Source organism: Fulmarus glacialis, unplaced genomic scaffold, assembly GCF_000690835.1.
Source record: "Fulmarus glacialis isolate BGI_N327 unplaced genomic scaffold, ASM69083v1 scaffold10197, whole genome shotgun sequence".
NCBI classification, from domain to species: Eukaryota; Metazoa; Chordata; class Aves; order Procellariiformes; family Procellariidae; genus Fulmarus; species Fulmarus glacialis.
In genome coordinates, this window is record NW_009221303.1 from 145,359 (window position 1) to 169,089 (window position 23,731).

Sequence of the window (23,731 nt, forward strand, 5' to 3'; positions counted from 1 at the left end):
AGCACACGGATACCTGGGGAAGCGCCCCAGCATCTGTTATCACTTGCTCAACCACCAGCTCAGCACTGTAGGAGGGAGTTTTTGGGGCCATGAAAGCAGAGCTTGAGTCAGCACAATAGTGAAAGCAGAGTCGCTGTGGATTACAGGTCGATAGGAAAACTTCAGTAAAGAAAAGGTACTATGGCCTTGAGAACAGGATGCTGGTCATGTATTGCACCATGTGCAGAGATGACTAGGTGAATGTACAGAGAAGGCAGTATGCATGCAGCTAAACAGCCTTTCAGAATTTCCTACAGAAAACAGAACCATCCAAAACACAGTGGGGGGAAAACCACAGATGAAACAACAAATAAAACAAAAAGCCACTGCAGACCTGTGTAAATAAATGGCGAAGCTGCTTAAACCCCAAGGATTTCTGGTTTGCGGTGCTGGATTAAAGAGTAAAGCGTGAGCCTAAGAGATTCTGCCTGTATTCTGCTCTCAAAGGAAACATAATGCACAAAAGAAAGATTGGCAGCAGAAAGAAGATCCAGTGTTTGGGGATCAGTGTACAACTATTAGAGCGGAAGTGCTCTTTAACAGGGTTCTCCAACATATAGCCTCTGTGGGGAAGCTCTGAAGACCATTTACAGAGCCCTTTCCAAGCTCAGGGCACCACTTAGTCTTTCTTGGCCACAAAATGTTATCTCTGGCTGTTCAGGATGTGTTCAGAGTCCTTAGTCCTCCCGAGGAGATGGGGAAATCTGTGAGGCCAACTGGCCAGCAGACATCTGAGGAACAGCTGCTGAGTACTTTAGAAGTTCCAGGGACCTTAAAGTTGATTAAAAATAGAAATAATTTAATCAAGGTCACATTTCTCCTCAGAAAGAAGGAATTCTATTTAAATACACAGTATTTTGTTACAGTAAAAGTACTCCCTGTGTTGGCAATTCACAGGCCTTGGGAAAATGAATACTTTAAGTTGTTCTAGGCCATCCCATTTCAAGATCATCATTTCCAAGGGGACTGAGAGATCACACATTAACCTCAGCAAGTGGTCCCATGTTTCAGTGTCTGCCCCACAACCCAGGCAGGATCTTCCAGCTACCTACTTTGCACAAAATTCACATTGGATCCTTGAGCTGGCTTCTTCCTACCAATATTACCCAGCTCTGCTCCCTTTTTTAATTAAAAATGGGGGGAAATTCCAGAGAAAGGAAATTTAGCAATGGGAATAGTTCCCTTACACACACAAGGGACATTTCCAACTCATATACTTGATAGTTAAAGAGCTAAGCCAGATTTAAGCACTTGAGCAGCCTTACTTGTTTCTGGAAGTACTAAGCTCCTTTCCCACTGTTAGTGGGAGCTCTGCATGTCTGGTGGGTTTTGGGAGAGCATGAAGGTAAAATGAAATCACAGGTGAGAGAACACATTCTTTTCAGGTCCCTTAGTAATACACAGGATTCCTGTGGCCTGAATTAGTTAATTCCTACACTGCTGGGACTGTCAAGAAAACCATGTTTTGCATTCCCTTCTTTATGTTCCCTTCTGTTGAAGTAAATTAACAGAAGAGGCTAGTTTGTCAAATCATGGATATTCATATGCTTAGCTGAGAGTCATCACACTTGGTGGTCTGGAAATTTTTAAAAGGACGTAGAACTAAACATGAGCTGGACAAAACAAGGAAAGGTACTTTTAGTCACTCCGAGCACAGAACACAAATGGACAGATTGACTTTTCCTAGCATTAGCCGCAATAAATACATCCCAGGGCACGAGGGGTGACGGAGCAGTGGAACAAGGAGGTACTCTTGACTGATTTTGAAGGTTTTGTTTGTGCCCAATGGCTTAAGAAATTTGTTCATCCTTCCTTGAAGACTACATTTGTAATGCTGCACCATTGCTGAGGTGAGTCAGAGGTTAAGTTACTGGCCGGATAAATTCCAACAGCACAATTTATGTTCACCTGACCCATGGATCTGCGCAACATATTGACTCAGACATTAGAGTAAAACAAAGGACTAAAGATCTTTTTCGTCTTGCCTTTCACCACACTAAACATGGCACGGCCCTGTAGGATCTTGGGCAGAATTCTCTCCCCATGGTTTGCCAACCCCAAACATGTATTTTTAACTAGTTCTTCCTCACTCAAATTGTTGTTTTCCCTCATTTATTTTCTCTCACAGGCATCTAGAATATCTAGGCAAGGTGAGTTTGCTGTCAGTCACCATGCGGTGACTCAGACGCCATGGCAGTTCACCAGCCTCTTAAATCACACAACTACACTGCCTTCTTCAAACGCCCTCCTAAAATTCTGAATCAAGCATCAACAATCACGAAATAGGCTCTAAAAAGTACAGGAATGAAAATAAACGCATCAGGGCTCTTTTGCTGGCCGGTGTTTGGAACTTCACCATAGCATCTAGTTCACTTCTCAGACATTTTTTCCATGGTTTTTAGATGTATACACCCTTCTGTTTTTAAAAAGCAGCTCATATTTTACATACTCACATCGGTCTGAGAGATGTGGATCATAAAAGCCACAGCGAGAAGATACAGTAACATCCAAGTTTATCCAGAGAACATTTATCCACCAGGCACATTCATATTGTCTCTCAACAGAGCGTATGACATGTATCATAACATCAAGCAAGGGAATGCTTCAGTGATTTGTAGAGGCACCGTGAGCTTTATTCTTCTTCCAGTCAATGACAGTTGAGGCCAGAAGTGCCTGACCTGCCACAGAAATTCCTGTGCTTAGTTTCTAATTGCATTCTTTCAGAAACTACATGTTCTGAAAATAACCGTTAGTATCATTAAATACTCAGAATAAGCATCTCTCAACCATCTAAAATTCAAAATGAACAGATTAAACACACATCTAGACTTACAAGCAAAGTGAAAAAACAATAGAGAGCATTGGTGACAGAGCTGTGAATCCAAAATGAAATTCCTACTCATTACTTTACGATGAAGTGGTAGCACTCATAGGAAACATGCATATATTTCAGAGCATCAAAAAGGGTAAATAAATTGGGAAAAAAAAGAAAAACTAAAAAATGCATAAAATATAATCTTGTGGGATACAGTTTTGATACAAATACTAGAGCAACCAAAAGAGGAATAACGTTCTGCAGAATCTAATTCTACCAAATCCCAGAAGCTTCAGATATTAATTTACAAAACAAATCCTGCTGAGATTCAATCCCAAAGCCCTCACAGAAGCACCCCTTTTACCTTCTCAGAGCAGCCCTCATTGTCCTTTTGCTCTTCGTCATACCCTTTCAGCCAATTCCAAGCCCAGTGAGCCCATCTCTTCCCAACTGGCCAAGCCAGAATCTTCACCTTGCACAACCAGCTGAGCAAAATAAAAATTAAGTAGCTCAATGATACGAACTATTCAAGCTAAAGCTAAAAAGTAAAATTTCACTGAGTCATTTCTCTTAGAAAATGCAGAGTCTATCAAAACTTCTGAAAGAATTAAAAACACAAAGACAGACAGTCCCTGCAGTGACATTCTCTCTTCGTTTTTAAGAGCCAGTACAGAAACCAAAGGCCTTTAGATCTGGCAAGAAAAAAACACCACACTGAAAGCATCCACAAACATTTCTCACGTTGAAGATGACACGCGCTACCCATTTCCTTTCTGCAGGGTGTTCCTTTTGCAAAACACAAGGCCTTACAGCCAGCCAGAGCACATGACAAGAACCCACAAGTGTCCATGAGCAAGTGCAACGCTCCCAAAGGGAAATCAATGGAGATAAGAAAGCACAACATCAGCTGAAAACTCTTCCTCCCATTGTCAGGTTTTGACCAAGTCTGGAATTAAACACAAGACCTTACACAATAATACTAAGAGCACCAATTCCTTTCACTGCACCTCAATGTTCTCGCTGTTGTCACTCCTCAGGTTTTCCTTGTCTTCTGCTGTTTTCTTTTTCGTGACAGCTCCAGCTGAATTTTGATGTCAACTCCTTCTCTCATATCACACTATATCTACACACCTCAGGGTTCTTTGGATGTGTAAAGCTTCCCCCCCCCCGATATGGAAGTGAAACCTTCTGCCAAGCACAGCAGGTGTGGGATGAAGTTCCAAAGCTGCCAAGAATTCTCATGGTGAGAATTTCTCTTTCTGAAATATCTTCTCTGCCCATAGCTTTGTTAGCTGTTCTTCTGGTTATTACTTTTTAGACAATGAACTGCAATGTTCAAAAAACCCTGCAACAAAAGTGAGGGACCACCATGCAGTCACCCTGGAGAAGCCTCTGCCACACAGGTTTGGGAGACACATGGTCTTCGGTTGTGCCCCAACTTGTCGGCCCACAATTCTGCTGAGAGGGAAGGCAGCAGGAAAACACTGATGGGAACACGGTTTGACCCACAAAGATTAAAAGTTTATCTGTGTAAGATGCAGATTTGCAAGGCAGGATACAGAAATAAATAAGGGCGTTTTAGAGGAGAGTCTTGAAGGGAAAGATAAATGGGGAATAAGTAGGAAGGATTATTTGTTTTCCCAGATAATAAATATGAGCTGCCCCCCAAAAAATATCAATCATTGGTGTAAGAAATCTGAGGCAGCTGCATCCATTTAAAAGGGTTAATGTAAAAGTTTGGGACTTGTAGTACCTAATTCTACAGTCGTTTTTGTTCGGGGTGCTGGTAGGAACAAGGACTCACTGAAGGGAGGTTGAATGCTTGCCTTTTAACAGCTGCCACCTGTGAGCCCAAAACACTGCAGGGCACTTTTCCTACCTCCTGACTTCCCTGAGGATTTCACATCTGGCCCCAAAGAGAGACAAGACACCGGACTGGACAGAACATGGGTCTGATCCCTTCAGGCAAAGTCTAACTTGCCTGCTCGGGTTTTCTCGTCTGCCACCCACAGAAATAAATGCTCCAAGTGTGAGGTATCTGGCATCTTATCAAGGGACTATAAACAGAACAGAGACAGGGTTGCTTAGAAAAGGTTGTTTTTCAGCTAAGTTTAAAGCTTACGGGATTTTTGGGGGGGATGGAGAGTTGCAGTGAATTTTCACTGAGTACAAAGTTGTATATTAGGGGTTGCGTAAGACAAGAACTTTATCTCAGTAGACCCCAAAGCACTATGAAAACAACTCTTAAGCGTTTGTGTAGAACTCAGGTAATTACACTAACCATGCAGCAGAAAAAAAAAAAAAAAAAACATTGCACTACTGCCTAATGCTGAACTTTTCTAAGCAGAACACTGGGAGCTAAATTAGAAGCAATGGAGTTACTCAGCTGGAAAGCTTATGGTAAAACACTGAGAAGCCATAATTCCCCACATTCCTTTGCTACCAAGAAATCATACAGCCCTTTCACAACTAACTGATAAGCCCAGAGGTAGTGCATTTAATGAACTATTGAACAGCAATGTTGCTTATTGAACTAGGTCAGCACCTGTGTATATTGTTAAGGAGTTACAAATATAGCCTGTCTGGTTATCTCCAGCTACTGTCTGCTAGATGGCACATCACAGTTCAAACCACCACAAAGTTCAGAACTAGGAAAAAGGCTGTTACGTGCAAGCTACAGCAGGGAAAGGAGTTACGGAAGTAAGTTACTGCATGGTGTAGTGAAAATAAACCTTTGGTTCACTTTTTTTATACTGCTGAAAGAATAAAGGAAGACACCCATAGCCATCGGGTTACAGAAGATCTGCAATACAGGAGATGGTTGCTTTTGACTAAAGCATCTGCTGATGTAGTCTGGGTGCACGTTAAGACAGAGAAACATTTGCTGCTTCTCTTAAAACATGAAGAATGAAAAGAGCTATCTTTGGTAACTTTCTCTATGAAATCTCAAAACATGAATAGCTTTATTAATCTGATTCAGAACTGTAACTAGAAGTGAGGTCTGTATGTAAAAGCAAAAGTCATGAATGCGTTTGATGTATTTTAAGTAAGGCACTGAACTGCAGTTGTTATTTACAGATCAAAGAAGCTCCAGCAGTGTCCTGAAACAATCTAAGTGAGAAATGCCAAAATCTGATTTCATCCATGTCCATATGTTGCTTTGAACTCATAATTCACAGAATTGGTCACTATATTGAACTAATTATCAAGCTTAACGCTTGCCAATTTTGATGGCTGTGCTGCCTTATAAAAAAGTCAGGTTTGAAGGGAAGCAGAATGATACATTGGAAGACATGCAACCTTTATTGAAATCTGGGGAGGAAAAGCAATGAATATACAAAAAATACCCCCTCCCTCCAAAAAACCAAACATAATTTATTTTTCTAAATGGTTGCTGAGGCACAGATTAGCAAAATAAATAGTTTGCATTAACCAATACATATAAAAATAAAGTGGTTAATTCCTCCTCTCCCATAGGAAAAGTTTCTTGTAACAGTTAAGTGAATTGTAACAGTTAAGTGAAAAATATCTATGCTACCTAAAAATCTAATGAGGACATATATTGTACATGGAAGTAAAATTAAAACAGTTTCACAGCACAGCCCAATACATTTAAATAAAAATACTAATAACGGTTAAAAGAAAGACTGAGAAAGTATTTCTGCAGGCAGGAATATATAAGCAAAGTGTGTTCTGATATCGGTAATGACTTTAAAAATTACTTTTTTGCCAATTGGTTACGGTGGTTGGAATTGACCACAAACATTGGTTTGCCAAAGAAGTGATTTCAGGAATCACACAGCTTAGGCTATAATTAAAAAGCAATCTATGGGAAATAGGTTATTACCAGTATTTAGCAGCTAATTTGTTAGTTAATGCCTTAACAAAGCTCTCCTTTGATTGCAGTGGAGGGGGGAACAACTTCAAGAGGATTATTTGCTATTAAGACTTGTACTCAATTGTTGAGAATGCTGATGTGCTCCTGAGATTACAATTGCATAGCAGTCACCAGGAAAGCTAGATGGATTCAGCCTGTGCTGCAGCCAGTAATTCACGTATGCAGGGCAGAAGTTTTAAGGACGACTCGCAAATGTGAGTGTTTGCTAATCAATAGAGGAGTGCAAGCTGAATATTCCTTGATGCCAATCACACATTTTATTTTATTATCACTCACAACAATGCGGGGTTTTTCCCCCCCCATATTCTTTAATTCTATTTCTCAAGGAGCAGTCACATAACTGCTGGAGTCTCTGGATAGCATTTTTCATCAAGATAGTGTGATACTTAATTTGTTTTTCCTTCCGACAAAAATGAAAATACAAAAGATATTTTCTGTCAAGTTCTATGAATACCATATTTAAGTCACATTACTGGAAATAAACATAACAGTAACCTACAAATATATTCCATGTACTGACAAGTTATAATCGACTCAAAGCTACCATCACTTGCTACTATCTCCTATCCTAATTACTATCCTGCTGATCAGGACAAGGAATTAAACACCTCACTAACCCCAGACTTAACGGCAGTCACAGGAAACATAACCTACAAACTTCTAGGTAACAAGACAGAGGGAAAAAATCCAAACTCACCCATATTTATGAATTGCTTTTCCTGCCAATACTACCTCTTCAGACTCTTATTACCATATTCCAATTGCAAAGAGTTTCCTAAAGCAAAAGCTATGAATAAAAATATATTTAACAGCATAACTGAACCTAAGGCATACTTTCTATGTAAAAGTTGGTTTGGGGAGCTGTATCCCAGCTGACACAGAACCTCAGAAAGCCTCCAGCTGCAGAGCAAAGCGAAGAGGCCCATTAATCATATTTATCAAGATTGTCTACCCTGGCTTTCATGCAGTTAGGGGAAATGTGCTATTCTACTTCAGCAACAAGCAGCAAGGCTAAAACAAACTGACCTAACCGCATGGGTCATTTCCAGAAATAGAAAGTATACCAGCAGCACAGCTGTACAGGCCAGAGCGCAAAATGCTGGGAGGGTTGGAGAAAAAGGGGAAAAAAATCCACCCAAAACTTGTGAGGTATGTAGCCAGTGGCAAAATTATATGGGGCCAAATTTTGCTTTAATTGGCATTCAGTACATTTAAAGCCAGCAAGACAAGATTCAGCTAAGTGCCTCATGGTCTTGCATTTCATAAGACTCCTAAAATGTTTTCTTGCACTTTAGGATTTCAGCAAAAGCAAGAATGGAGCAGATAACCTTCTGCTGAGGTATGAGCATATTTTTTATTCTGGTATGTATGGATACTTCTTTATTTGCTCTTCTCTTTTTAAGTTAAGAGACTGTACAACATCAAATGCAAACACAGAATACCATGTACTAGCTGTTCTCCCATGGAAAGCAGGGATAGTATCCTGGCTTACATTTCTCTCTCTTTTTTGGGGGTTTGTTCTGTCTGAAAGAGCACTGAGAGGCCTCAGTTTACTCATGACAGGAATTCATCCATGTCACATTGTGCATCACTAGCAGCCTTTAACTGGGAAAGATTCAAGCCTGGGATAGCCAGATCTGGCAGAGTGACCTGAGCATTGCTGTACCCGCAGCATGATGCCAAAACGTTCAGGCCAAGCTCTACTTTATTGTAGCTAGACCTGCTGGCTTTGAAAAGCAAGAACACAATTTTCACATATTCAACCAGCATTAAAAAGAAAATCTGCAGAGCTTACACTTCATTGGCTTCTATAAAATTAACAGAAAAATAAAAGTGAGATAAGAGCCTGGTTTAATAACACTACTTCCATCTGCAGTATACAGAGCAGGCCTGCTTTGCCTACATTTCTATAAAAATAATAAATAATGAATAATGAAAATCACGTTACCACCATGCTGTTCCATGCCCCACATGCATTTCCAACTACATACAAAGTGACATGGTATTCTCAAATTAAGGTGCACACCACATGGGGATTATCCCAAAGATTATAAAGCTTATTGTATTTTCTTAAAAACACATAAGCTAAAGAAATGCAGAATCTTGGCAGAAACTGATGCTAAAATAAAATTCAAAATAGCTTACTACATAATGTATGAAGTCTCAGCATGGACACTGTAATATGTCATGAATATACAACCTCCTTTCTCTTCTTTATGATCACATAGGCATTATTCCACTGGGCAAGAATACATGGGGAATGCTACAGACCTTATTCAATCAATTCATATCAAATGAAAACCTAGTCAAAGTTAAAAAATAGGAATCCATAAAATCATTCCCAAACTAGATCTCTCTCAATTTACTCACACAAGTTAGTCCCAGGAAATTCAATGGGACTAGTCCCCAGAGTCAAATAAAATTAATAACATTTCAAATTTTATGTTTCCTTTGCAACCGGTTTAAGAGGCAGGGTTAAAGCAAAGTCAATTCCAAGATCCACAGGTCATCCTAAGATTAGACCCCTTGCGATAGGCATTTCCTTGGGCTGGCACTGCAGCAATCGCAAGCATTGTGTGCCCTCTAGTGTATGACAGCTTGCAGGACTGAAGTCAATATGCCCATAGCAAGGAAGAAACAGAAGAAAGGTCACTGTGCTCCAATTTTTCTTTTTTTTTTTTTAAATAGAAGCAAAAGTTCCCATGCCCAAAATTAATTTCTTTTCCCTTAACCAGCCAAAATGTTTGCTATAAGGATTGATTGGTAGTGCACTCCCAAGATTCCCCTCTAAACAAGCTAGGAAAGTTGTTTCATCTATTCCATTAGCTAAAACCAGACAAATCTGGCCCTGAAAATACTCTGAAGCTAGGTATGACTTTCAGTATTTTCTTTTTGGGGGTCACCTCTCCTACACTCAAAACAGTGGAATCAATTCTTATCTCCTGCAAGATAACAATAAACTACTCTCTCAAAAAAATTGAAGTATGATAGGTATTAAGCACTTGGAAGAACTGTTCTTGTAGCAGACTCTCACAAGTGCCTCTCTAGCCATGCTTCCAAACATTATAACTGTGATAAATTACATAAGCTCTCTGCCGCAGATCTGGTTTCTTTTTCACACCTTCACCATAACCTTTGGGTTTCAGATTTAACTTTTCAGTTTCGTATTTCTCAGTAGATGCCTAATACTTATTTATATGTATTTATATGTATTTATACATACATATGATATGTAATGCAAACAAGTAACAGAGCAAGTATCATGTGCATATACATATATTAAAAAAATCTAGTGATGTCACCAGATGGAATTATTTATGGTCAAATGAAGGCATGATTTCAGCAGCAGCATTCTAGATTAAAATCAGTTTCCTCTTTTACATGCTTTAGCCACATCCCTCCAAATCTGCTGTTGTACCTATAGACGAAAGATCATGATCACTACAGTCTTTGAAAATCTGCACAAATGGTAATTCAAGTGCTAAGGTTCCCACCAAAACCAGCACCACTGACAGCACATTATTATGGATACATGCAGACCTGAATTTTCATATTGAGGATATGGATGACAGATTCCTAGACTTAATGCTGAGATGATTTAAGAGGAGACCCCAACTGCCTGCCTCACTCCACTGCCAGAGGTCTGTACCAGAATCAGCAGAAGCTAGTGTATGTCAGGCCCTCCTTTGAACTCCAGCTCAAAGCCCACTGCTTCATGCTACTTCGATGTAAACTACAGAGGTGCTAAACTCCCCAGAGAAAGGGGACTCTCCCAAACAAATCACTAGAGCTCATGTGTCAATGCCCTCAAACCTCCCTCTTGCTGAACTATTTCAACAAGCTACAGAATATGAAAACATCATCTTTCTGATAAAAGAGAAGGCAAGATGACAGCCACCACTCAGTTTGCGGCTGGAGACTGACAAGTGCTCTCAGTCACTGCCAACCTCAAGAGCAAGCAGAAAGTAGACAGCCTGGGCTCCTGGTCCCACGCCAGCCCTGCTTCCCAGAACTCTCACTGTACTCTCAGGTCCTGTAGTGCATCTTCTCTTGACCAGAGCAGACACTTGGGTCTTGTGTGTTAAAGCAGAACTGCTGGTTGAGATAACATCATACAAGGAATTTTGGAGAAAAAGCTTTTGATCTTGGATTGCTGATTCTTTTAACTGTGCTTCTGGTTTTTAGCAGATGTAGAGAAACTAGGTATTAGCAGCCCAGTATGAAAACCAGGTAATTGCTATTAACACTGACAGCAATGCGATTCTGCCAGTGGAAGTCTTCCACTGTAAAAATCATGTTTTGGTCTACTTCAGGCAAGAATTTCATCCTTGAAAGACAGTCCTGTACACTTAGAAAATTGCTAAATTGCTTGTTGTTCCAGACCAATCACACACATTTACAGGATTAGTTGCTTCAGAGAGCGCAAGACCATTAACAAGGTATTATTAAAAACAGTACCATATTTTACATATATATGCACCCATATGTCTTTGTATATAAACAGATTTTATATAAACAGATACATCACACACATATCTTTTTAGGGTTAGAGAATTACCCGCTTCAGCATAGACAGAGAAGTTGCTTCACCCACAAATGAAATGCGGTCTTCACCAGATACAGCCTGGCAACCCTTCAGCCATCGGCAGGATTACTCTACAACTTAGTGAAAGAGGAAATCTTGTCTCCCACTGAGAACTACAGAAAGAATTTAGACAGACAAAATATAGTGGCCCGTAGTGGAATGTAGCTGTGGAATTAAAACTAAAAGTCACCACTCAGCCAAAAATTCCATAAATTTTTGTTTGATTCTTTCTTCTTTGCTTTTAAACAGTCACAAGAGTTAAGGCCAGCCAAATTTTACAGAAGTAGGCACAACTGTCTAATCCCATTAGAAATGTAGTGGCTTCCCCTGACTTCAGTGTCATGCTATCAGGGTACAATGACTGAAGAATCAAAGTTATTCCATTAACACCCTGGAAAGCTTTTTTTTTAAATACCTCTTATAATCACTTTAATTTGCTACTTAGTACTTTTACTATTCTAAGCCTTTTCTCCTCCTTTTACAATAAGGACTCTTGCTCTTGGTGCCTGTCCTCCCTCTTGTCCTACCTTCTCATCAGGGAAAGAAATGCTTTTTCTGTGTTCTCCTTCATGAGAGATTTGCAGCCACTTCCTGATCCTTTGTCACAGATAATTTTATTTAGGTGAGGAAACAGAGTGGGGAAATTCACGTTCTCCACTGGAGACAGGATGTGGAGTGTGTTCTTCAAACCATTGTGAAACATGTAAAAATCAAAAGCAATCAATTTAAAGTACATAGTTCTTAGGTTATTTAAAATTAAAAAAACAACAAAAAACAAACAAACAAAAAAAACCCAAAGAAACAAAAATGTATCACAGCATGAAGAAAACCAGAACAAAGTTAGGCATTTTCTGCTTCCCAACTTGTTCTTGCCCAGAGTGTTGCTACTGACCCACAAAACATATTCCTACACCATGAATGCTGCAGAAAACATCACTTGCAAAAATGCTTTAGTAAGCTGCTTAGAGAATGTATGGAAATAGTATCTCTATTTCAAGCATGCAGTAGAATACGCTTCTTGCAAGACTCTGCTTGCATACACATTCATTTGGAAAGAATCTGCATTATCAAATCACATAAGCCATTTTTAGTGCATATAGTTTTCAAATTGTTTTTTCTGTTCAGAGACCCTAGATGCAAGGCTGTAGTTTTCAAAATACAGAAACACTCTGCATATATGAAACTATTTTCATCTGAAGATATCCACTGATGTCAGACAGATGCAATAATTGCATGCTCCATTGGTAAACTGCAAATCGATGGCAGCAAGGACGGCTGCATTCTGCTCCTAACCTGTATATATGGATACTGCACCTAGCCTGAGAAAGAGAGAACGTTCAACCGGAAAATCTGAGATCATTGCACATGCTTGACAAAAAAAAAAAAAAAAAGACACCCCCTCCCCCCCAAACTCCAACAAGGAATTTGCTTTAGGTCTCTGTCCACCCTGGCCAGTTTATTTGCCATTCAGGCATATCACAAAACCTATTTCCCACAACTGGTGAATTAGAAAAAGCAGTTATTTTGTGATCTGTAAAAGTAATTTATAAGTGCTTTTTGAGATCTCCATTTTCATTTCCAAGCACTATTCCAGCGTTTGCAGGGAGAAGGTAATGAGCATAGCCTACAACAATGAAGGACAGTTATTCCTTTTGTCCATTTATCAGCGTTCCAGGTCACGAGCTAGGATGTGCCTGAGCCCATATCCCAGAGCATGGACTTGTCTCCTGCTCTTACCTCACAAGAATTACCTTTAACCCTTACACACCTTTCAAAATGAAAATCCTTTGAATATAGATATCTAGAAGGATACAAGTGTACAAGTGATACAAGAGCTGGTACAACTCCAATGATAGACTTTCCAAGACAGAGTAGTGTTAAGGAGAGGGGGGGAAGCAGGGACTTACTTTTCAACTTTCCTCCCATTAATCATATCACATAACTTCTGCACAATTTTCCACGTGGCACGGACTAGCTAATTAATCCATTTTACAGTTCCTGTCCCTTTCATGAGACTGTTGTTCTATATGGAAACACCCAAGCTGGTTGCTCAGTAAAAGTCAAAAACCCAGTGTTACGGATCCTGACTGGCAAATTCCTGGTTAAACCTAACCTATCTAAAATGGCAAAATAAAATAAAGCCAGCTCAGTTGTCCAGAAGGTAACAAAAGACAGATACTGCACATATTTCATTAAGGAGGATGTTTATTTTTCCAAATATTGTATTAAGATAGTGTCCTGTTTGCCTATTTCTATCGACATCTGCTCTGTAATACACAGAGAATGATAAAAGATCAAAGTTTTAATTGTGCAAGTAAAAGAATGTATTAATAACATTCTTTCTGTCCTACAGCTGCAGAGATAAACTTAAAAAAACCTCTAACAGCTAGTAGAACAGGATATTTATATAAAGATGTCCTAACAAAAGAAAAGCATGCAAAACTACCTCTAGTGGATAAACAAACTAAGCTCCCTGTTTGCAGACTGTTCCGTATCGAGCTCAGCCTTCAGACATCCCCTCCCTCCCTCAGTCAACAGGGTCAACATATCTCAGCTGGGTTTCACATTTTTATACAAACCCTTCTCAGCATCCTTTGTTCACTGACCCTTTAAATTTAGGAAAATGCAGCAGGTGTGCCTTTAGGGCCCATTTTGCTGCTAGTTGCTTTAGATTCCCACTTCCAGGTACTAAGTCATTTAAGAAGGGGTTTTTTTGTTGGTCTTTTTTCTTGCTAGCTCCTTCTTCGTCTGCATAGGCTGCACTGCGTATCCACCATATCCCTTTCAATACACAGGACGCTAGTTCTGCAGCATACATATAAAAACACAAAAATGTCTCCTCCTCAGGAGGAGGAGGATTACGACTTCTTGGCTTTCTGAGGTTGGGAAAAGCCTGAATTTGTAGCCTGTTTGTCACACTGCTGCCGCTCATTAATGCAACAGCATACTTTGAACTAGCTGTCCTTCTCCCCCCCAAAATTAATACAGCATGGAGTGCTCCCTCCCTCCCAAGACAGCAGTAGCTGCCTTTATCCACTTAGGGCTCCAACTTGCATACACTGAAGAGAAAAAAAACAAACAAAAACACCCCAAACCAACCCACAACTGTACTAATTTAAAAAACTAGGACTCCCAAATGTGATGACTATGCTATCTCACTGAAAGTAAGATCAATAGCATGCTGTACAAGATTTATCAGTAGTTTTCTTGGAAATTCAAAGCTCTGAGATGAGTTCTGAAATAACATTGTCAAGTAAAGCATCATTACCACCTCTACGTGAACAGAGGCCACCACAAGCAGAAAGCCTGAGTTGTCTCAGAAAAGTCTAAGAGGCAACACAGAGGACAAGCTTACTCAGGGCTACCTGCACAGCAAAGACTGACTTTTGAAAGTGACTCTCAGTCTCCTTTCAAGACATCTATGAATTATAAAGAGCTAGTCGTCCTCCATCCCCTTTGTCTTTAAGGAAGAGTTTAATATTAATTTTAGCTCCTTCTGAATCTACTTCTGGGCTAAGGCCCAGTCCATCTGCAATATTTTTAAAAGTGACAAATTAGATTAAAAACACACAGAACACCCACTCAGGACTCACTCAGTTCTTCCAAACTATGGCAACTCATGACAGAAGGGACACTATAGTTAACCGTGGCACTGCTTGTGCAAAGTTGCAACCTGCACACAGAGAGACACGCAGAGGGTGAACTCACTGTACAGCGAGCTATTGTACACAGGGAAAACTGGACAAGGCACTTCCTTTTCTTTTGTGTTGTCCTCTCATTCATCATAATGTCCTTTAAGACATCTGCTAGAGTCCTGTAACACTAATGGAAATGGAAAAGCTCCAACGGGAACTCAGGGGTTTCTCTCTTTTTCCCATGAACTGAACATTATGGAATTTTAACAGATGTTCTACTTGGTCATAGTTAATAAAATGAATTATGCAGGAATTAAAAATCTGGCTCCATTTGCTTATATAAGATCTCAGCAGCAGAACTACATTCCCATTAAGAAATTCTAGAGGATTTACAGTGGATTTATAGTCTGCTTCTACCTTGTTACAAGACGGCTGGAGATTATACAAATGAACTTGTCTCTGTTGTGGAAAACATGAATAAATTTACCTGTTCATTGACTGTTCTTAGTAGCATGATCCAATTTCCATATCGATGCACACTGGTACACTACAACCATAGGAAAGGACAATCCTCACTTGGATTTGCTTTGGAAATGACATCATGGGAATTCCACAGCCTCCGATTTCTGCCATTTATTCAAAGTCTCATTCAGCAACCTAATAACCATACTCCCACTTTGTGCTTTATCACAAAAGCTTTCCTCTTGAAGCATGGCAGTCTCTTTCGGGCTACTGCTGCCAACAGAATGATGCACTGTACCTCACTTCCCTTTCGATTTTAGGATTAGTTCAGTGTAACTACATCAAAGGAAGATGTAAAGACCAAAATGTAATGGAGATGTGAGAGAAGAGGCACCAAAAAGGAGGTAGGTGAAAGAGTCATAGCCAAAACTTCCAAGCATTGAGGTTCACTCAAAGAAAGTTATTTCCAAAAGCATTACATATTTAGCCATCTTCTTTCTCTTCTAATGTTCATCTGTACAGAAAGTATTCCAATGAGAAGATAAAGGGGATAAGTGAAAGAGTGAAATCAAAAATGAAGGATTAAACAACTACCTTGCACCAGAACAAAAGCAGCACAGCAGCTAATGCAAATTACACGGAGCAGAATAAGGCTGTCTTGAAAACATCTACTATGCTACAGTAAAAAGACGAGGTTTTAACATTGCACTCCCTTTATAATCAGACTCATTTTCACTTAAGCCCAAGCAATTGGCAAGCAGATCTCTGTCCAGGCACTGAAATCTGCTTTATGTAATAAACAAAATTTTATCCCGATGCAACAACTAAAATTAACCTTTCTCAAATTCTGGCTCAATAATTTTGCTGGTGCAAGAATATCATCATCTGAAAAGGATCAATATTCCCAGCCTCCTCCAAATATTTTTTTTTTAAAAATGAAAAATCATGCATTGAAGCCCCTCTATCCAAAAATCTCACTCCACTGTAACTAAACAAAGGGCTTTGTGTAAGTAAAGAACCAAAGCATGTAAACAAACTCTATCAGTGTAAAAGTCAGCTGAAATTAAATTTCAGTCTATATATGCTATGCAGCTACCTGGGTGCATCCAATAATGAATTAATACAGATTTTTATCTGAAAATAGAGATTTTCCCTAAAGGAAGAAGTGTACTTAGAGAAGGAAGAATACCAAGATTAAATGTCAGGCTTACAGCAGTTCCAGCTGAAGGTTCAGTATGCTGTTCTTACTCGAGTGGATATTGCTTTATAATATTTAGTGTCAGAAAAATGCAATGATCTTAACAGTGTTAAATTCAAAGATATTTTTTTTTTTTTAAACATCACCTATGATTTGTTTCATTTTGAAGAGAAAGCACATTTCATTTGGTAATCATTTATTTCTCATTCTATCGGACAGATTCTCCCAAAAAGCAATACTTCAACTGAAATCAGTTCTGAGGGATCTTTCATGAATATACATAATGGAGAGGACCCCCATTAAATTTCCAACAAAGTGCTGCCATTTTGAGTAAACAAAGTTATCTCAGCAGGGTCACACACTATGCCATGAATATGGTCTGCAAATTAATTACCACCCTGACATATGTCAAAACAAATTTTAAGGAGAATAGCACCCAGTAGTAACCATGTGTTTTATCTATCTGTTAGTATGCAAAATCCGTATTCAATGGGATCTAAATTTATTCATTTATTCAGAACCCCTCAGAGAAATCAAAATGATTCGTTGGCCTTTTTTGCCCATCTCCAAATGAAATCTGAGTGAATAACATGTGTTTAGTGAGCCAGAAAATAAGTACAGGATGAAGCTATGGTGGGGGTTACGTTTCAGAAAAGCAGGTGTCCTCTCTGCACAAATAACTAATTTTTTAAACACTCAAAACTGCTAGAATAGACTGCAGTGCATTATCATTTGTCAGCACTTTAAGGAACACTACATTTGGTATTTCTTATTTTAGGTAATATCCATCTTTATTCCGTAACTGTAACAAGAGCTGGCTAACATAACTGTCCTAAAAACAGTTTTCAGCACGAAGGCAGGCTTTTAAAAGCAGAGCTATTGAATGAAGGCTTAAAAAGCCTCTGCAAGTGGCTTTATTATCAATGACAACACAGCCAACAGATCTGATCCTGTGTTTAAAAAAAACAAAGAAGCAAAGATCCAAACCTAGTTTACTCAGTTGAGTTATATAAGGAGAGGACAAACCCACACATATCACATTGAACACAGTAAGTAAAGAACCCTTCCTGGACAATAGCTGTTATGTTTTCATAGGAATTGAGCCTTGTCTCTTTATTTGAGGTTCTCATGGTGCAACTTCTGCTTTGTCAAAAGATTACCTCCTGGGATCTGATTCTGAAACAGTTTTAGACTGGGAGTACATCAGTATGGTTTTCTGCTTCTTTTATAATCTGCCTTCAGTTCACACAACATATCAAACGCTTCCATGACGCTAATCCTGTAATTCACAGTACGTTTATGAAGAGATTTTAGCTAAGGCACTATTTTCTGCCAAGCAGGCCAAAATATTTTTAGCTCCAGTTTTTTTCCAACAGTGAAGTACTTCTGATTTAGAGTTAAGTAATGCCATATCACATCTACAGACTGGATGACTAAATGCATTTCTTTCATGCATTTTTAAAAAAAAAATTAAAAAAAAGAGAGAGAGCACAATTCTCCCTATATACAGATGACAGATAATCTCTTGGCATCTGCTGACAAATATATTTAAAGAAAGCCTAAATCTCTCTGTGCCAAACTTGGCCTGATGCCACCAGTTCACCATTGTTGGCATACATACTTCACATGATGCAACCACAAGACTTGAGGAAGTTTCCAGTGCTTTATTTTATGGTTTTCATCACGTTAACATACACATTTCCATCCTTTTATGATTTAGCAGCAACAGAACTGAGAGACAGTATGGTAGATGACTTTTTGCATGTATCACAGGTTTTCTTAGTGTACATTATCAGTATTCTATGTAAATTACAGACTAGTAACTTACCTAGAATGAAACACACTAGGATTTAGAGCTTATGGTTAGAGCAATTGATCTCAATATCTCAATTGTACTACTATCTTGTTAGAAAACAAAGAGAGGCAAAGGAATCAATTAAAAAAAAAAAAGCGAAAGACAAGTGGTTTACCTCTCTTAATACTGTGCTTTTATAACCCCGATAAAGTCCTTGAATACCCTGTAAACCAACAAAAGAAAGCATCAGCTATAGGGAATTAGTTTGCCAAAGACAATTTATCAGTGATTACGAGGCAAGCATTACAGACTTATTCAGTGTCAGACCTGAACTCCTTGCAAATTGACTATATTGATTATAGTATTGTATACTGTATTCTATGACTTAAAATGCCAGAGGGCTTTATGTTCATTTCAAAGATCATTTAACCACTGTTGAGAATAATCAGTTATAGAGAAGAAAATATACCTTACAGTTAAAATTAAAAGGGCAAGAAGGCACAGAAACACATTGCTTCAAACTCTACTTGCCCAATATTTTGGTCTAGAAGTATCCACTATCCCGTAAATATTTTGAAACTATTAGTCTTCTGTTTAAATAGCCTATGCAAAATGAACCCATAGGATGACAGCTTCCTATGTCCACCTTCTTAGCCTTGATTGAGACCTTTTATCAAGACAAATATTTTGGATTTTTAACCAGCTGATAACATTCAAAACAATTAAAATTTTTTTGTAAGTGTATATAAAATTATGTTTAATAACTTATAGGCCAGTTTATTCCAGTGTTTGGCAAGTCTTATGGTTCTCTGGCCAGCTACAAAGAAGGGGAAAAGCATACGGTTTTGAGAGCACCAGCTTTTAGAGCAGAATGACCAAGTCATAGAAAGAAGTTCCAGCGACCCTCTTGTGCAGGGTTATCACAATAGTTTTCATTTACAAGCAAATAAAAATCAAGTGGATCATTTAAAGGTCATATTTATGTCTTCCTTTTCCTGGCTTTTACACATGGAAATGTGTGTAATATTTTTCCCCACAGTGTTTTCAGGAGCCACTTTCTCTTGTGGAATACAACTTGAAAAACGCCCCTTGTGAGATTCAGTAAGAACAGTGATGAACAGGATAACTACTGAAAAGATGACAAAAGCCCTTATTTTTCAAAAGTTACCAATACTGGATGAACACTTATCTCCAGAGCTCCCTCAGAGCCTCTCTGAAATGGTGCTTTTAGGACATCCCCTCCAAAGCAGGCTTCAAAAACTGGAAACCGTTCAGCAAACTCTAGATACTGAGACTCAGTGTTCTGCTGGCCCAGACAAGGACTGTTTGCATAAATACAAGCAGAGCTTTGGAAACTGTAAAGCTAAATCCTTTTTTTTTTTTTAAATGTAGGTACCCCATATAAAAAGAGGAGGAAAAAGAGTTGTTTAGAGTGTGCATGTAAGTGCATGCACATGGGGGAGGTGGGGGTTTGGTTTCCTTAAACATAACATGCCAATCGCTTTTAACAATAGAAGAATAGATGGGAAACTGCTGGGAGAGGACAGAACTGGAATAAAGTCGTAGGAATGCTTCTGGACATGTATAGCACCGAGTGGGAAGAATGAAGCAACTTCTTTGAAATTTTGCTCTGAACTCACCTCATGATACAAGGTGTGGGAGAGAATCCGGAGGGTACTCGAGGAAGGAGAAACCTGGGCCCTTTGCTTGACAACCTCAGATGGAACCCGTATGAGGCATGCAACCTGCAAAAGAACCATACATCGAGAGAGCAATTCATTTTGCTGCTTTACTCTTCATATAGCAGGCACATTTGGAGATTGTTCCAAGTACAGAAACTTGAGAAACGAGGAAATAATTTTTGTAATTATATGAGCTGAACTTAAAAGCTGTCTATGAGCAGCTTATGTATTTGGTCTAAGAGCTAGGTACTTTCTGAACACAAAACTGTACTAACAGAAAAATGGAAGTACCCTTGCAATTTTTAACTTCCAAACCAGAAGTAGATCCGGGTGGGGAAAATCACCAATGAAACCAAAATTTTTAAACCATCCTGTTCTTTTGGCAGCCACAGGAATTTTTCCCCCCACTTTCACAGATCTGAACTGGAGAGTCAGGACTTGAAGAACAACAAACTTCTTTCCTAGGTAGTTCCTTTGTGCCCTCTAGTGGCTGACAGCAAGAGACACTGTGGTTAGCTTTAGATGCACACAATATATTCAAGGTTTACCTTAAAACACACACTGGACTCCATTCAAGTTGAAGCATTGGATTGATTCTTTCCTACACAATGAATTTACTAGGCAAGACAGGCCCCCGCAGCTGGATGTAATAATGTGGCTGCTGCCACAAAGCTCCAGCTTTTCTGAAAAAGCCAGACCTGGCTTTAAAATGTTTACCTGCCACTACAACTTCAGGTAGGAGTTAAGCTTGTGTGCACATAATTTCAAGGAATGAGGATCCTGAAGTGTCAGAGAGTTACAAGCCTCTCATCTCTCTAGAAAATGCCTGTTTATCAGCACTTAAACTTTTAAGAAGAGTTTGTCTTCAGTTGGCCCCAGAGATACTTAAAGCAGTGGTGGGACTGGTGGCAAAACACTGGAGACACCACAGGCCCTGACCAGATTTTTAGCCTTCCTCAGTCCCATCCTGTGCCAGGCTCAGGAACACACTGCGATGAACCTGGTCCCTAGACATAAAGATGATCACTCACCATAAAGGTGAGTACTTCAAGTCAAGAGCAACCTAGGTGAAAGCTGTCCATCTGAAGTGGCAAACCAAGCTGCTAACTCAGAAACTCACATGTGCCAAAGAGAGTTTAAGTCCAGGAATTCACTACCAGATTGCACAGAGACAGTAACTTGAGTGGTCATTTGTGGGTAACACAGTACAGGGTTTAAGTTCCATTTTCACGAAGAGACCAAGAAAAAGTCCATTATCCTGTTACATTCCTACAAGTTTACCAGACAACAATATCCAAAAGTCATTACAAACAGATCTAACTCCATGTGCTCTTCAATTCTCAGGGTCAAAAATAACAAGTGACCCCAATCTGTCAAGAAAATAAGAACTGTCAAGTTTTTTGATAGTTCAGCATAAATACTTATAGAACTTCATGCTTCATAACACTCCATGTCCTTATATTAGCTTTTTATTCCTTAAAAATATGGAGGCAGGAGGAAAGCTTTAAAAAGGCTCGGATGAAAACAATCTAGTCAATCAAGACCAGACAAAGAGCACAGCATGGCTTCCTGACATCTGGGGTGCTGCAGTTTTGGCAGGAGAAGGGTGGCTACAAAGTAATGTCTCCATTTCCCCCAGACTACTTGGGGTGCATTTCATTTCAAATTAACTTTGATGTTTCTCCCATTTGAATTTGCGCTTACAAGGGAATCTGTGGCTGCACAAGAACAAAAAGAGTGATTACATTGTGCTGTTATGAAAAGAAATAAAGGCTCTTGTCACCTGGGCTGCGCTGTCATATTGGCTCCACAGGGCACTTATGGTGCCACGAGCTGCAACTGGTGCCACTAAAAAAGCCACGAGCTGCAACTGCCAACTTCAGACAGAACAGTGACATTTTTGCTGTACACCTGAACTTACAATGTGTTACCTTATTTGTTCCTGCATGTGTACCTTACTATCAATAACAATCCAAGCAGTCTTCTGATGTCAATCAAACACAGGTCTCTAAAGGGAAGTATGCAAGATTAAGTTCACATGTGTCTTATTAGCTCACAAGGTTAAAAAAAAGTAACAACCTGGGACAGATGGGTGCAGAAAAATCTCAAATCTATTACGCTCAGATCTCAATCACTGCAGCGCCTTCCAGGTAATGCTGCCAAAGTTAAAAGAACACAACGCACATCTCCACAGTTTGCTTTCTTAGCTAAATACGTTCAAGCAGCACCAGCATGATAACACCGCACCAACAGAAATCATACGTAAATTTTCAGACATCTGAGAGCTATAAGCAAATTGCACGAGCAAGGGTGAAAGATATAATTGTGTGGCTGCTCCACAGTAACTGTCCACGTATATGCTTTTACCTGCATCAACTACCAGATAAATAGACATGGAAGACAGACAATAATGTGACCTCGCATGGTGGGAGCCCATTCACCTCCCTAATCACCAAGATCCCAGGAAGAAATTGCTTTTTAATCTCTGGGCTGTTCACATAGATGTAGCCTGTTGCTTGCCACAGAAGAGTACAACACAGCCTGGCAAACTCAGGCCATTCCTGGTGCATCCTACTGGTTTTGGAGATGACCCTGTGATGAATTAGCTCTCTGTCGAACATCTGCATAGCCAGCCATGGAGAGGGTACAGCAGTGGGCCCTCAGCTACCTCGGCTGAGATTAAGGCACCAGACAACACCACCCTGTTGATAGGGGCCACAATCATTTTTCCAAGCAAGCTCTGGAGCCAAGAGTTATTCCCATCTTTTGACAGGAGCAGAAAGACAGACTCAAGATCCTACAGACCAAGTTCAGGGGAAAAATGGGTGCTGCCCTATAAGCTCCTTCCTTATTTACCAGGTCGAGTAATACAATTCTCCAGTTTTCAGACTCTCTCTCCCATGTCAATGCACGTGTATACATACCATAAGAGCAGGAAGACAATAGCACTGAAACAAAAGGCTAAAGGGTTTTTACATTTAAGCTTTAACAAAATCCGATTTTATAGCTACAAGCAAAGCTATTATTAGTTTACAGAACAGGTATGCAGAAGTGACAATATTAGCATCTACTACCTTTCTAGCCTTTTAATACTATAACCACTTCTAAACAAGAGTACGGAATTTCAAAATCCTTGTCTTAAATCATTACCAGGTCAAAGGGTGACTCCAGTATTTAGACGCAAACCTAAGTGCATTTTTAATTTACTGACTTGCATTAGTCAGTTAAGGACAAAAGCTAAAAATAGGACTATTTTGTTATCATTTATCTATGTATTGCTAAGACAGTATATTTTCCAATTAAATGAAGGTAATTTTTTTTCCTCTCAGTTCAGGGAAAAGTGTTTTAACTTTTGGATACTCCTTGCATGCATCAATGCTGCCATCTCCTGGTCGGATTCATGTTGGAACCAGACTTTCCCGCTTGTTCTGACCGATGTCTTGACCAGTGCAATTAAAGTCTCAAAAGTGCCTTAAAGTCAACACAAAGCTTCCTTATATATACCAATTTAAACAGTTTGTTTCAGTATAATCTGAAACCTGTTCCTACGTGGCTGTAGCTGACAGAAAATAAGATCTGCCGCAGACAGCACCAGGAACCTGCACAAAGCCTTTTGCATGGG

General features: G+C 39.4%; 1 protein-coding gene across 1 annotated transcript in view; it reads right to left on the reverse strand.

Annotated features, from left to right (window-relative positions):
- The window catches only part of SLC25A26 (solute carrier family 25 (S-adenosylmethionine carrier), member 26), a gene marked incomplete at its 5' end in the record, with an annotated part of 86,492 nt that overhangs the window by 48,133 nt on the left and 14,628 nt on the right, over positions 1-23,731 (reverse strand). The window contains 2 exons of the mRNA XM_009581061.1: positions 18,603-18,650; positions 20,068-20,172. Coding sequence (XP_009579356.1) covers positions 18,603-18,650; positions 20,068-20,172 — 153 coding nt within the window. The remainder of the gene's footprint in view (positions 1-18,602; positions 18,651-20,067; positions 20,173-23,731) is intronic.